General features: G+C 55.2%; 2 protein-coding genes across 2 annotated transcripts; both read right to left on the bottom strand.

Moving 5' to 3' along the window:
* Positions 1-84: 84 nt before the first annotated feature.
* On the bottom strand, positions 85-2,053 carry J4E90_003447 (uncharacterized protein; the record flags this gene model as incomplete). Its single annotated transcript, XM_051433016.1, has 3 exons — positions 85-239; positions 292-969; positions 1,210-2,053. 3 exons carry the CDS (start codon positions 2,051-2,053, stop codon positions 85-87), a joined length of 1,677 nt encoding a protein of 558 aa, XP_051292914.1.
* Positions 2,054-11,094: 9,041 nt separating this feature from the next.
* Positions 11,095-13,375, bottom strand: J4E90_003446 (uncharacterized protein; the record flags this gene model as incomplete). Its single annotated transcript, XM_051433015.1, has 4 exons — positions 11,095-12,796; positions 12,844-12,941; positions 12,992-13,190; positions 13,239-13,375. 4 exons carry the CDS (start codon positions 13,373-13,375, stop codon positions 11,095-11,097), a joined length of 2,136 nt encoding a protein of 711 aa, XP_051292913.1.
* Between the last annotated feature and the right edge of the window lie 139 nt (positions 13,376-13,514).

The raw sequence follows: 13,514 nt of genomic DNA, 5'->3' as shown, positions 1-13,514 counted from the left end.
TCCCTGCAAGTGCCGAGAAAGTGGGTCAACGGGGCGGCTGCCTGCAACCAGGGCATCCGTTTGGAGCATGTGGCCTGAGACTTCTTAAGGAGAGCCATCGCGCCTCGCCTTCTTGCTCTTCTCGATTCTCTCGTTCCACCGCCTCTTTCCAACACGAGTCTCGAAATGTGGGGCTACTTGGGTCACATCTTGACCTTGGCCCATCATGCTACTTCTCATCTTGTTACGGTAGGCATCAACTGTTGATAAGGTTAGTAAAACGTTCTTCTTCGTACCGAGCCATTGACTTACGAGACTTTTGCAGAAACAATGTCCTTCCTGCGAAAACACGACTCTGGCTCCAGCTCATGCGGTAACCAAGATCATTGAGCGTAATCTCCTTCGACCGCTTCGCCCGAGTAAGACGCGGCTTCGGCACACGAGTCTCGCCATCCAGCGTTGGAACAGGCACAACAGTAGAGCCAGCCAGAGGGAAGCTCGGGTCGCTCTCGACGTCGGGCTCGTCAGCAAAGACCTTGCTGCCACGAGGACTGGCAGGTGGAGAGGTCATTTGCATGGCAAAGTAGCTACGAGGGAATACTGAGTTGGACTTGCGGTAAGAATCAGGCATCTCCTCCATCTTGACCGTGTCGAGAGTAACTCGCACGCGAACCCTAGTTCCTCGTTGCGCATCATCTACAAGGATGAATTTGCGGCGCTTCGAGTCAGGTAAGTCGCCAAACATGGCTAGCTTTCGCTCTTCTTCGTCTTGCTCTTGCTGCTTTGAAACGGGCACACCCGCTGCGTGCGATGGAGGCGGAGGGTGGCTCAGGCTGTCGTGGATCGGCGGCATGCCGCTGGAGCCTGCGACGGAGTCGCTCGATGGGTAATTCGGGTAGAAGCTCTGAGCGGGCCGCCCGTCGGTAGGTGATGATGATTGACCGTTTGGCGCTTGGTGATGGTGAGTGTGTGATTCACCGTATTCATTGGCTGTACACAAAGAGAGTTAGCTTGCACGTCCAAACATGTCTCTACTTCCCGTCCTGCGCTGCTGAACCAAAAACATGGGTAACTATGGGGTGGGTATATATGCAAGCATGCATGGGGCAGTGGTATCGAAGGGGTATTACATCAAGGAGTATGTAATGTACATGGAGAAAGAACGACAGAGGTATCATTTAACAGCCAACAACAATTGCGCCTTATCACATCACATCTGGTGAAACATACCGCTAACGTCATCTGGTCCTCCGTGGGGCCCTCCAGGTCCATCATGGTGATGGTGCATCTGAGGGCCGCCCATGCCCATGTTCGGTTGTCGGGGCGGTGCTGCTAATCCGGCAGAGTTGGGAACGCCAGGAGCACCTGGTCCACCTGGTCCAGCCATGTGGTTACCATGGTTAGCCGATTGGGCTTTCCTTGTGGTCATCTTGGCCATTCTGCGCACGCGTCGGCTCCTTAGTCGGGGGTCTTGGTTGCTGTTCCTCCAGCTGTCCACAGCGCGCTGGATGAGACCACGCTTTCCGCGCAGGCAAGGGTTCAACTGCGCTAGAGCCCAGCCGACGGTGTTGCATTCAGTCTCGTAGTGGAGACGGTTGCCCTTGTATTGGTCCTTGGCGCAGCAAGCGCGAGGGTATACACAGTTCTCGGTCTTGAAGTCTTGCGGCAGCTCGTCAACATTGATAGACTCGACATCGCAGCGGATGGTGTACTCCATCTTGACCCTGTCGCGAGAGTACTCAAACGCGATCCATTGCACACCATTCTGGTCTTGTCGCACAACAAGGGGAGTGGTGGCAGGAATGGGACCAGGCGCGGCATTAGGGTTGACGTTGGGTCCTCCGGGAGGGCCAGCGTGCATGTTGGGGGTGCCGACGGGAGGGCCTTGAGGCGGAGCTTGAGGCGGGCCGAGTCCTGACGGTGGCCGTTGAAGTGGCGTCTGCGACATGCGCGACTTGGGGCTTCCCGTCATTCCAGGAGTTTGGGGATGATGCTGCTGATGTTGTTGTTGTTGTTGCTGATGCTGCATCTGCTGGTTTTGCTGGTGGGACATGAGCAGCGATTGCGTCGCCATTGGTTGCTGTGGCGCGCTTGAAGGGTGCTGCTGGTAGGGTGACTGTTGGGGAACTGGCGCCGAAGCATAGGGTGTGTAGTACATTGATTGAGGCATCTGGCTGGGCGGTTGTCCATAGATTGGCCGGCCGTGCTGGTCGTGCTGTGGAGACTGAACAGATGCTGGTGAGTTTGACTGCGGGGTGTGATATGAGATCGGAGGATAACCGCCCCTGTTCATTGTTGCGGCCGCCATGAGCTCTGGGGTTTCTGCGAATTGTTAGAATTCCATTTTGTGCCGGGGGCATCCAAGTCGAGGCGTCATTAATGCGCTGGGCGCATGGACGAACGCGTGGTGATTTGTGTACACAAAAACAAAACATACCTGAGGACGAGTAGTTACTCGGCGCACTGTTGGTGCTGTAGGGGCTCTGGTGGTGCTGGGAGTAGTAGGGAACCTCTTGCTGCTGTTGCGGCGGTGGGGGGCCTTGGATCTGCTGAATGTAGGGTGATTGGTGCTGCGGCGGGCCCTGAGGGTTTGGGTGTTGTGGTGATGGGTAGTGGCCCTGTGCAGGACTCTGAGAAGGCACCGACTGGTGGGGAGAGTCGGGATGGTGCTGGTGTTGATGTTGTTGATGGACTACACCAGGCCTAGGGTGGTGAACAGGAAGGTGACTAGGCGGTGGCAAGCCCTGAGCCGAGTGGGGATGATGCTAAGAAGACAGCCAGTCAGTAAGGCTGCTGGGGCAAACAAAAGATAAAAAGCAAGCGTCGACTCTCGGTGCTGTGGTGGTGATCGGGGCTGGGGGTGCAAGCAAGGTGAGAGGTGGGGGTGCGGGTCGCTGTGGTTGGCTGGGCGGCTAGGGTGTAGCGACGGATGTGCAGCAGCAGCGTGGTAGGCGAGGGGCAGGGTCTGGAAAAAGACAGGACGGTAGGGTATAGTTTATAGGATGGGAAGGGCAGACTAAAGAAAGCAGGGCGGGACTTCGCAACGTTGACAACACAGAGCGGACCAGCGGTGGGAGCGGAAGGCTGCTAGGATGGCAGGGATTCCGCTGCTGGTAGGCTGCGTGACAAGAGGCTTGGACTGGCTTCAGAGGAGACAAGGAAAGCTTTGGCAAGTGCGACAGGGGAGGCGGGTTTTGGGTAGCAGGGCTGCTTGGCGGGAAGGGCATACCATGTAGGCAGAGACGCGCCGGAGCTGGGGTAACTCGTTGTGTGTGGCCGCGACGTGCAGTGGCTGCTGCAGCATGCAAAAAGCGCGAGTGTGAAGCTACCAGCGGCGGTGACGGGTTTAGGGAAGGGTTCTGCGACGCGCACGACGAAACTCCAACGGTCGAGGGTGCGGCAGGGCCGATCAAGATGGGAGCGAGCGGAGGGTAGCGAGTGTATGGGATGATGCAGGTGGTCGAGCGTGCGTGGTAGGGGGTGCAAGGAAGCAGAGGCAACTCACCATCTTTTGCGACGCTACAGGCGCCGGGTCTTCCTTATACTTGCGGGCCCTATCTGGGATTTTTGGCTGCGACATTGTTATTATTGCGCGGTGGTAGACGTCGAAGGATCCGGGCTGCGAGGGTCCGGGCGCAGCGGTGGACGAGGGTTGGGGAGCGATGCAGTAGCGTGGCCTGCGCAATTTCACGCGCAGAGCAGGTGGCGCTAGCGACGTCTAGGGAAAGGCAGCGAGGAGAGTCTGCAAAGGCGGTGGGAGGGCCGAGGGTGGAGTCGGTCGTTAAATCAACCTGGAACAGCCACCTCCCTGCTCTGCTGCACGCTCGGACGGAGCAGCTGTTTCGAGCGCCCAAGCCGCGGATGCGAAGGGGCCGGGATCAGGGATCGCCGGCGGAATAGCCCTGGTCGATGGCGATGTCGTCGCGGAGGGTGGGTGCTGCTACTGCGAGGATGGAGCTGCTGTTTGATGGAAAAGGCGCGTCGTCGTGCTGCCCGCTGTCGCGTCCGGTGGAGCACGTGACGGTCAGGCTTTGGGCGGGTGGGGGCTTGCTGCCCAGAGCAGAACCAGAGCAAAAGACAGCACTCGAGGACGAGCTAGCGGTTCCTTCGCGACGTGAGACTGATAGCAGCTGCCGTCATCGCCATCGCGCCTGCCCGTCGCATGCTCGTCGCCCCTGCCTCGCTCGGCTAAATCCTCGACATGGCAGTCGCGACCCCGCGGTACCTCCCTCGCACCCATGGCGTCTTAATCCGGCCTGCTATAGCTCGCACACGATGCCACCTGCTGCTTCTGCCATTTCATCTCGCCCAGGGCACACGGTGCTCCGCCCGCCGCTGCTCTGACGCGTCCTTCGAGTCCAATTCACCGCCGCTAGTCGACCGTTTTAGCAGTTGCACCACCCAGCCCAGCGCCCCGCCGTCTCGCACGCCATTGGACCGTGGCGCCGGTGAGCAGACGCCCAAAACGGCTCACCAGCATGTCTCTTTGTGCCCCCAACGTCGCCCGCTGTGACTGGCCGATGCACGCCCGCAGCCTCCAATCGCCATCGAGGCCTGATCGGCACCGCCATGCCTGATGCTGCCACACGGAGATGCTTCTCGGGAAACGGGTCATGGGCTGCCTGCTCAAATCGCCGCTGATCGGCCCTGGGACGTCGGGTTCGCAACCTCTGCGGAGCCATGCCACCGAGCAAACTGCTGCTTCAGGGGCCGCATCGTGGCAGGACCGCCTTCAATGCGCCAGACAGCCCTGCCATCCCATTGCTGCTGTGGCTATTCCCAGTAAAATTGCCCTCATGCTCAACGCGCGCAACACGCGTCGATAAACTCCGCTACAACATCCGGGCGAATAGCCGCTTAGCCCATCGCGATAGCAATACACGTCTGCAGCCGTCTCGGTGCATTTGCTCCATCGCTTCCGGCGTCAATTCAATGCTGTAATGCCGTGCCCTTCTCGGACGTCTCAAGCCTGCTTCTGCGCGCTTGTCCTCACGTATCACATGCGCACTGAAACACGAGACGCGACCAACACAAATACTCTTGTTCTGTTCGGCATGTCTCGGTGCCAGGCTTCGAGAAGATCGCGTTGGAAACAGCGCGCCGTTACATGTTGTGAGCATTACCCTCCCTGTCACGATGATCGTGGCATGGGACCTGGGCTTGTAAAAGTTCCGAGCGAGGCGTTCGCAGTGCGGAGAAACCCTGGGAGCACGCTTGCTGGCCTTGTTCACGACAAGGGAGATAGGTCAGGTACCGAGCGACCATCAACTCTATTCTGACGCCGCCCGCTACATTTCGATACAACACAACACTTGGTGACTACCTCCGCCGCCCAACTCGCGGCGCACAAGGGCGCGCGCATTCACTCTCTCACCGTCAGCATGCGCATCCACTGCGGATTTGGCAATTCAAAATCTTCACTGCCAACTTTGTGCAAGCCGAACTCCTCCTGAACACCCTCAGGCGGCGCCTCTTCACGCTTTGACGATTAGCCACGCTTGCACTAGTTGCACAAGATGTGGACATAGCCATGTCGATCTTGTCAGCGAAAACGATGCCGTGTTACATCGGGTTGCTCTTCTCACTCCACCCATATGTAATGATTAGCTGTGTGTCTCCGCAACGTGGTGCAAACACGGCTGACGGCGACGTGCATGACGGCCAAGGTCAGCTGGGGTGGCTCGTCGACATTCTCGCGCGTCGCCCGCCGCCAGGTTCTACAACAGCCTCCAACTCCGTTCGTGGTGTCGCTTCCATGATAACCGTTAATCAAGAACGCTCTGTTACGCCCAATATCGCGAGGGCGTCATGGTTGTTGCCTTCGCGTACGGTTATTTGGTTGACAGGCCATCGTTTTGGCCAACCACATTTTGCACACCGTTGTCCGCTCGCGGGAAGCAGGGATACATGCCTGGGCATCAACGGTCGACGATCACAAGGGACAAGGTGCGCGACGCTACCGTACATGGATCCGACTCGTCCCGCAAGTCTCTCGCTCACCACCAGCATTGCACACTGGATCATGCTGCACACCACCGCTACCACTACCGCATACCCCCGATTCGTGATTTCGCGCGTGGAAATAACGTCACATAAAGCTACCATGATATGCGCAGTGCGGTCGCAGGCCCCGATGGTTCATCTACCGAAGGTTCTCTGCTTATTGACCGACCGGGGAGCGATCGGCAGGTGAGCCCCATCACATCGACCATTTTTACATTGTCAAGTTTTCTCCGCTCGCGGCAGCTGTCGTGTGGAATAGGCTAGGCAGCTCTGATGGGCCTAGGCCTGCATTTGCTTATTGCAACTCTATCGGCAGATATCAGTCACATCCAAAGAAGCGATGCAGGAATGTCTATCAGATTGTGCGATAAGATCTTGATGCTGGTGATGCGAGCTCCAGTCACCCACCCGGTTGGAAGATCTCCAGGCCCCCTCGACCTTGCTTCCCGCATCCCTTGAGGGTCGTGGTGCAGCTTGGGTGTCTATCCGACATCTGTTTCCCGGGGTATATCATGAGTGGGCTCCAGGCAAGCATTGTGCCGAACACGAGTACGCGCCCAAGATGCCGCAGTGCCACAAGTTTCGCAATTTGGGAGTGAAGGACTAGACCTTCTCGTCCTGCTTTGAAATCGCTATTTCTCCAGCCGAGCCTTCACTTGCGAACGTTACTGCATAAGCGGCATTTCTGACAGGCGACAGCTTTGTGCTCATTGGCTCAAGGAGTACTCTCCTTCTGCCGGCTTTAATCATGAGACGGAGTGATCCGTGCCATCCCAGTCGATATCATCGAGCTGCAACAAGGTCCGGCCGGTCTCCCGTCCTTTCCCTGTTCTCACCAGGCCTTGCGGCGGCACTGATTCGAGCGGGCACTTGTGGAAAGGATTCGACATGGGCTGATGGATGCAGCATCACGTTAACCGCTGTTTTTCATGATGTCAGTCAGCGCTAGCTCCCGATGCACTGCATCAAGCTACCACCCTACTGTGCGAATTGGCCGCCTCGGCTTATTAGCCATCTAGGCCCAGCCTCTTCGATATTCTCGATGGAGAAGCCACAACAACATAAACATCGAAGGACAGTGTGATCCCGCGTTCTATGTATATCCGTTGCCGTTATCCAAGCAGCTTGTAACACATTGATTTAATGACGCGTATGTTTTATTTCTACAACGCATCTCTCCGAAGCGCGTGACTGGAATAGAAACAGCCAGTTCCATATGCGACCCACAACCGAGCCTTCTTGATATGCGCTTGGCAAAGTATCAGGAGATGGCCTTCTCGGTGGAATTCTTGGTGGCTGGGTTGTCGATATCATGCGGGTGCGTACTGCTGGCTCTATCTCGGCTCAAATGCGCTCGGTCATACATTCACCTTTTTCCGGATCTTACATGACAATGTCACTGGCGCCGATTTGGCTCACGATACCCGTACATGAGTTTTCGGTCCATAAGCTGGTCGAGAGATTGCTCTTGGAAGGCATCAGTACGTGCGTCCATATTTGGTCCTAGAATCAGCACTGCATGAGGTGCATTGCATTAGAGATTGGGACCATGCGAAGTCGGCCCTTCTGTCAGATGCAGTCCGCCCTACGCTGCAGAAAAAAATAACTTTGAGGCTTGCCTAACTGGAGCTGTGTGCGTACTCCAGTCGCGATACGACTTGTAATTGGCCCTGGGTTAAGTTTCACGATCTTAGTATCCTTCTAGCGGCCTTCTGGAAGGAAGCGGTGACCATTGTGCTCGCCCAATGCTCCATGCTTTTTCGCGAACTCGAGTCAAGAGCTTTGACGCAACAGCCTTGCAATTGCATGTACGCTTGCTCTGTTCATGCGCAGTTTCCCATATCGTCATCTCAAGTCATCTCAAGCCATCTCAAGCCTGACTGGAGGGCCTTTGTCAAGTCATCTCGGCGCGACCGAGCACTGATTGATGGCAGAATTAACTGATCACGATCTGCAATCTCCTCCGTAAGCTCGTTTGGTGCACGTGAAGTGAACAAAGCGCCGAGCTCAGCCTCCTTTTGGTTGCATCTTCTTCACGTCCTTCTCCTTGCTGCGCATAGCACATCCAGAGCGCTGAACGCGACCACAAACGAGAAGCGGAACTACATCCCCATGCGCCACGTGTAGCGTGTAACAGCAGATCGGACTCGAATAATCCCAAAGGACTGGTTTCACGACATTGAACCTAGTACAACAGCCCCGAAACTTACACAGATATTTCGTCACTCGAAATAGCTTTGGGACCACCGCGTACCGCTGATACTTCTGCGCCTTCGGAACATGCGAAGACCTGCGAGCCGACGCATAGCGCATAGTTGTAGTGTATGCGATGCAATTGTCGGTTCGAAGATACCGAGATCTCATGAAACGTTGACATGTTCGAGAAGATGCTCAGACTGGTGTTTCACGATCGCGTCCCGCATTGACAGCCGGGCGCCTCCAAACTCAAACGATCGAGGCTAACATCTCTCTCGCCAACAGCCTTGTATTTCACCTAGGATCTGGTTTCCTGGGCTCCCTCGTCTTGTTTCAACCTGGTCGTACGACCTGGCAATTATGGATCGGTTATCGCGCTGGGAACATCTTGCCAGTCAAAGATGTCACAGTCCAGTCTCTACAAGCAGCAACATCCTTCTGGAATGCCGTTGGTGGGAACTCATCGGGCTTAAGATCAGGGTTTTCTGATTAACAGCACGTCGCATGCGCGTGCCGCTGAGAACGCCCTCATAGATAACAACAACCGGTGTGCCACTCTTGACATGCGCAGCGGAGGAATGCCCCGGGTTGGAACACTCGCATTGCGCCGCATGAAGTCTGAACGTTTCGAGATACTCGGACCGCTTGCTCCATTCTGGATGATGAATCGGAAGAGTAGTCGTCAGTGATTGCCTGATTTCGACTGACAACACCATCGCCCACTCCCAACCACCTGTGTAGCTTGATAACCTTTAACGGCTCAAACCATCTCATCATCGACCCTCACAGTCGGTACAGTCAAACCCCAACATACACTGTAGTGTAGTTCTCATCAGATCTCAACGCTCTTTACCCTATCGGCCCACCTATTGACGCGTCACACTGCGGCTTACTATACATGCGATTGCTACCCAAGATCAGCATCAACCTGCCGTTGTTCTAACTGTCCGCCTTGATCCGAGAGAGATCCAGGCCTCGTAACGACTGCTCAAAAGCAAGTGAGGCGTGAAGCGAAACGCAAGTGTGCGGGGAACATAGATGAGCTGGCAGTCATCCCGTTGGCCAATTTTGCTCACAGGATGTTCCTGGTCCACGGGAGGAGCAAGGGGGGCCAACTACCGGGATTGCCAGTGGCCTAAAGCAACTTGTTCTGAAGCAAGCCCAACTTGCGCCTCCAACCAGTCACAGGTTGGGCAAGGGTAGTAAACCGCAAGTCCGGCACCAGAGATGACTAGAATACCTGATTGGAAACTTTCTTCGCCACAGACTACTGCAGTGTTGAGGTGGGGGAGTTACTGCCTTGGGCGTTTCGAAGTCACGGACTGCATTGCGATGCACTGGAGGGGAAGCCTCGTCATTACAGTCGTCGGCCTCATTGCCCCGTTACAGAGTCGTCAGTATGAACAGCTGATGCGTGCAGCCATGACCGGCTCCGCGAACCTTTTGTGGTCTCGCCAGACCTGGTGAAGATCAGACTCGCTGGGTGTCAGCTTAATGTGGGCCGCGGAGGGCTTCCCCATACAATGGTGCTCAGGATCGATGACTGATCGCTGAATCCGAGGCGGAAGGGAGGCCCAGTAAGTGCCCATCCGATCCGCACTGGGAGTTGAGATGCTCTGCACAGCGATGCCTTGATCAGAGAGGTCATGAGTACCAGCAGTGCCAGCTGTTGACGTACAAGGACGTGTCCTGTCCAGAGGACAACCCGATGTTTACTGAGGTCATGGCCACGTCTCCCTAGTCACGACTCTTGTTTTCTGGAGCATTCTCTCCAGCCGGGTACCAGACCAGCTATCCCATCACGGCCCAATGCCTACGATCAGTACGAACTGGAGATCCAGTACGCTTCTAAGAACTAAGGGTAAGACCAGATTATCGTGATCCTACGGCCTCAGTCCTTGCACATCTACGTCCACCATACCTCACTCAAATGATTACTACATAGGATATCCTACCATGGGGGCCACTTCCAACACCTCATGGCCGCCGTATTTACGTCTCACACCCACCTCGTCCCTCGTCCACACTTCCCTCACGCCTACCATCGACTATAGGGCAACTGCTCCGCCGAGCTCAACACCTTGGTTAGACGAACATGAAGTTGATACCTGGGCAAGGACGCAGAGAGCAACGATCGGCTGGCTTGTGCTACGCACAGTACCACGGTCTCTCTTGTGAATGGAGAAGCGAATTGAGGGTGCCGCGCAGTGCGTACACAAATGATGCGGCTGCCTCAAGTATGCGAGGCTGCTACAATACTTTGATACGTAGAGAATCCAGACGGTGGGGTCATACGCTGTATGGCTCTCGCTCCACTTGTCGCTGTATAGGTATTATGATGTTGTAGAGACAGACGTCTCGCATGTGTTGTGCGTTATGCGAGACGTCTGCCTCTATAACATCCCAATGCCCATACATCGACAAGTCTGAGATTGGTCGTCTTTACGGCACATCTCCCCATCGTCTAGAGTGCACTGGTTGAATATCAATATCTTGAGCACGTGTACGAACAATAGACTAGCTTGTGACAACATTGAAAACTTCTACTGCCATGATGAAGTACTTCCTGCGTGGTTTACATATTTTCCTTCATTTCCTCGTGGGCTACTCCGTATGAAGACGTGTAACGCCACAATTCAGTACATGTGTGTGACACTGGTATCTGGCAACATTATTTGTTTTCATCTCATCTCTGGTCAGAATGATCACCTAAAGTGCTTGTGACGTCGTTCAAGGCCTTGTGGTCGTGGCTTTTTGTTGATGTACTTGCCCTGATATTTCACACATTGTAACCACAATTACACTTGGAAAAATATTCTGCCTCAACACCACACTCTGAACCGAGCGACGTAACTCATAAAATCTCATATTTTCGCGCTCATATATACATATCAACTTTTTTCTGTAAACAAAAAATCACTCCTTCGCCTCCCCCTCCGGCTCCTCAAACTCCACCAACGCAGTCCCCGCCTTACACAAATCACCCTTGCCATGAACAATGCGCTTCACTATCCCATGACTCGGACTCCTGATCACAGTCTCCATCTTCATACTCTCGATAACGACAAGCGCCTGGTCCTTCTTGACCTCCTGACCCTCTTCGACTTCCACTCTGAGGACCTTGCAGGGCATGGGGGCGAGGACACTATTGGCCACGTCCTTGACGCCGAGCGCCTTCTTTGTCCACTCCGGCATGGCGAGTTTGAGGCGGTACTGGCGGCCGAGATGGAAGAGGGTGAGGCGGTCTTCGTCGCGGATGAAGGTTGTTGCTAGGCGGGTGTGGGGGTAGAAGGATGTGAGTGTGTTGCTGGAAGGGGAGAAGGTGGATGTGACGTTGCTGTATGTCTTGTCGCCGACGCTGATGTCGAATTGCTGGGGGCTGGTTTGTCGGATGCTGACTTTTGTTGCTGTGGCTTCGCCCTTGCCGTCGGCGGGGATCTCGATGAGATTGAATTCGCGCTGTTGGTATGAGCTGCTGAAGCCGAATCCTACGGCTGTCACGGGTGGCCCTGTCCATACGTCTCCTCTCGATGATGAGATCTCTTGTAGCGCAAGGCCAAGGGCGGCTTGTGCATAGACTTCTGGTGCTGGAGCCTCGGGTGTGAAGAGCTCGGCGTGGTGTTTTTGGATGTATCCTGTCTCTACATCACCAGCGACGAAGTCTGGGGATACACACATGCGCTTGATGAACTCGATGTTTGTTATAGGACCCGCGACTTCGTACTCTTCTAGGGCGGCCCGAAGCTTCTGGATTGCAGCCTCGCGTGTCGGACCTTGAACGATGAGTTTGGAGATCATGGGGTCGTAGTGAGAGGAGACTTCGTCGCCAGCAATGAAACCAGAGTCGATACGAACGGTGGACGTGGGGGTCGGTGTCTTCAGGTGGAGCAAGAGACCAGAGTCAGGAATGAAGTTCATGTCTGGGTTCTCGGCGTAGATGCGCGCTTCGATGGCATGACCCCTCTCCTTGATCCTCTGTTCAATCTCCTGTTGGGTAAGAGGTAGCTTCCCGCCCTCGGCAACGATAAGTTGCCATCTCACAAGGTCCTCACCAGTCACCATTTCTGTGACGGGGTGTTCGACTTGCAATCTTGTGTTCATCTCCATGAAGAAGAATTCACCCGTCTCGTTGTCAAAGATGAACTCGACTGTTCCTGCTCCTTCGTATCCCACTGCGAGTGCAGCTTGTCTCGCCTTCTCCCAAATGTCCTGCCTGATGGCCTCATCCAGATGCGGTGCTGGTGACTCTTCGAGGATCTTCTGATGCCGGCGTTGTATACTGCAGTCTCTCTCTCCAAGCGCGACGCAGTTGCCATGCTTGTCGGCGAAGACCTGGACTTCGATGTGGCGAGGCGTGGTGATGTACTTCTCCACTAGCATGATTTCGTCACCGAAGGAATTCCGCGCCTCTGATTTCGCCGACGCGAGTTGGTCGAAGAACTCGGCTTCGGTGTTGACGATGCGCATGCCCTTGCCGCCGCCGCCCTTGACGGCTTTGAGGAGTACGGGGTAGCCGATGCTCGCGGCCTGTTCTTTGAGGTACGCTGGGTCTTGTTCGGAACCGTGGTAGCCTGGGATACAGGGAACGCCAGCTTTGGTCATGATGTCTTTCGACTCACTTCTATTTGTTAGTTACGATGGCTTGAGTATATGCTGGTCACCTACCTCTTGCTCCCCATGGACTCGATTGCTTGCCATGGTGGTCCGATGAATGTGAGACCGGCGTCTGTACATTTCCTTGCGAATGTAGGGTTCTCGCTCAGCTATCTTTCTGTTAGCCTTATTCTACCTCATCGTGTACATGAGCTCTTACAAAGCCGTAGCCCGGATGTATGCCCTGGCATCCTTGCTCTTTCGCGATTTGTATTATACGGTCTCCATCAAGATATGCGGAGGGGTCCCCCAGGTTTACGGCGTAGGGCGAGCTCAGCGCATGTTGCGATCGAGCATCTGGGTCGGTAAAGAGGGTCGTGGTCTTGATGCCGTATTCTGAAGCTGTTCTTCCAACTCGTCTGCAACCGTGTTAGTTCTAGATTTGGGGATTTGGTCAAGAAGCTCACAGTGCAATCTCTCCGCGATTCGCTATGAGGACAGAAGTAAGCGGTTTGGCAGCGGGCGCAATGGTAGAGTTGTAGCGGGCGCCATTGGTAGCAAGAAGCTGGCGCGAGAGGTGAGTGGACTTTCTAAAGGCACGCATGGTCACAAATGGGTATATGGAGCAAAAAGATTGATTGAACAGCTACAGAAGCACTTTGTTCGTGGCATGGCGGAAGGAAGTTTGGGGAGCCTCGGTGTTGTTAAGCCGCGTGGAGCCGTTCGCGGGGAAGGCGCGCTTC

Source organism: Alternaria incomplexa, assembly GCF_024043165.1.
Source record: "Alternaria incomplexa strain BMP 0042 chromosome Unknown scaffold_4, whole genome shotgun sequence".
Classification (NCBI taxonomy): domain Eukaryota; kingdom Fungi; phylum Ascomycota; class Dothideomycetes; order Pleosporales; family Pleosporaceae; genus Alternaria; species Alternaria incomplexa.
Note: the sequence above shows the minus strand (reverse complement) of the source record. Positions and strands in the feature narration are given on the sequence as shown.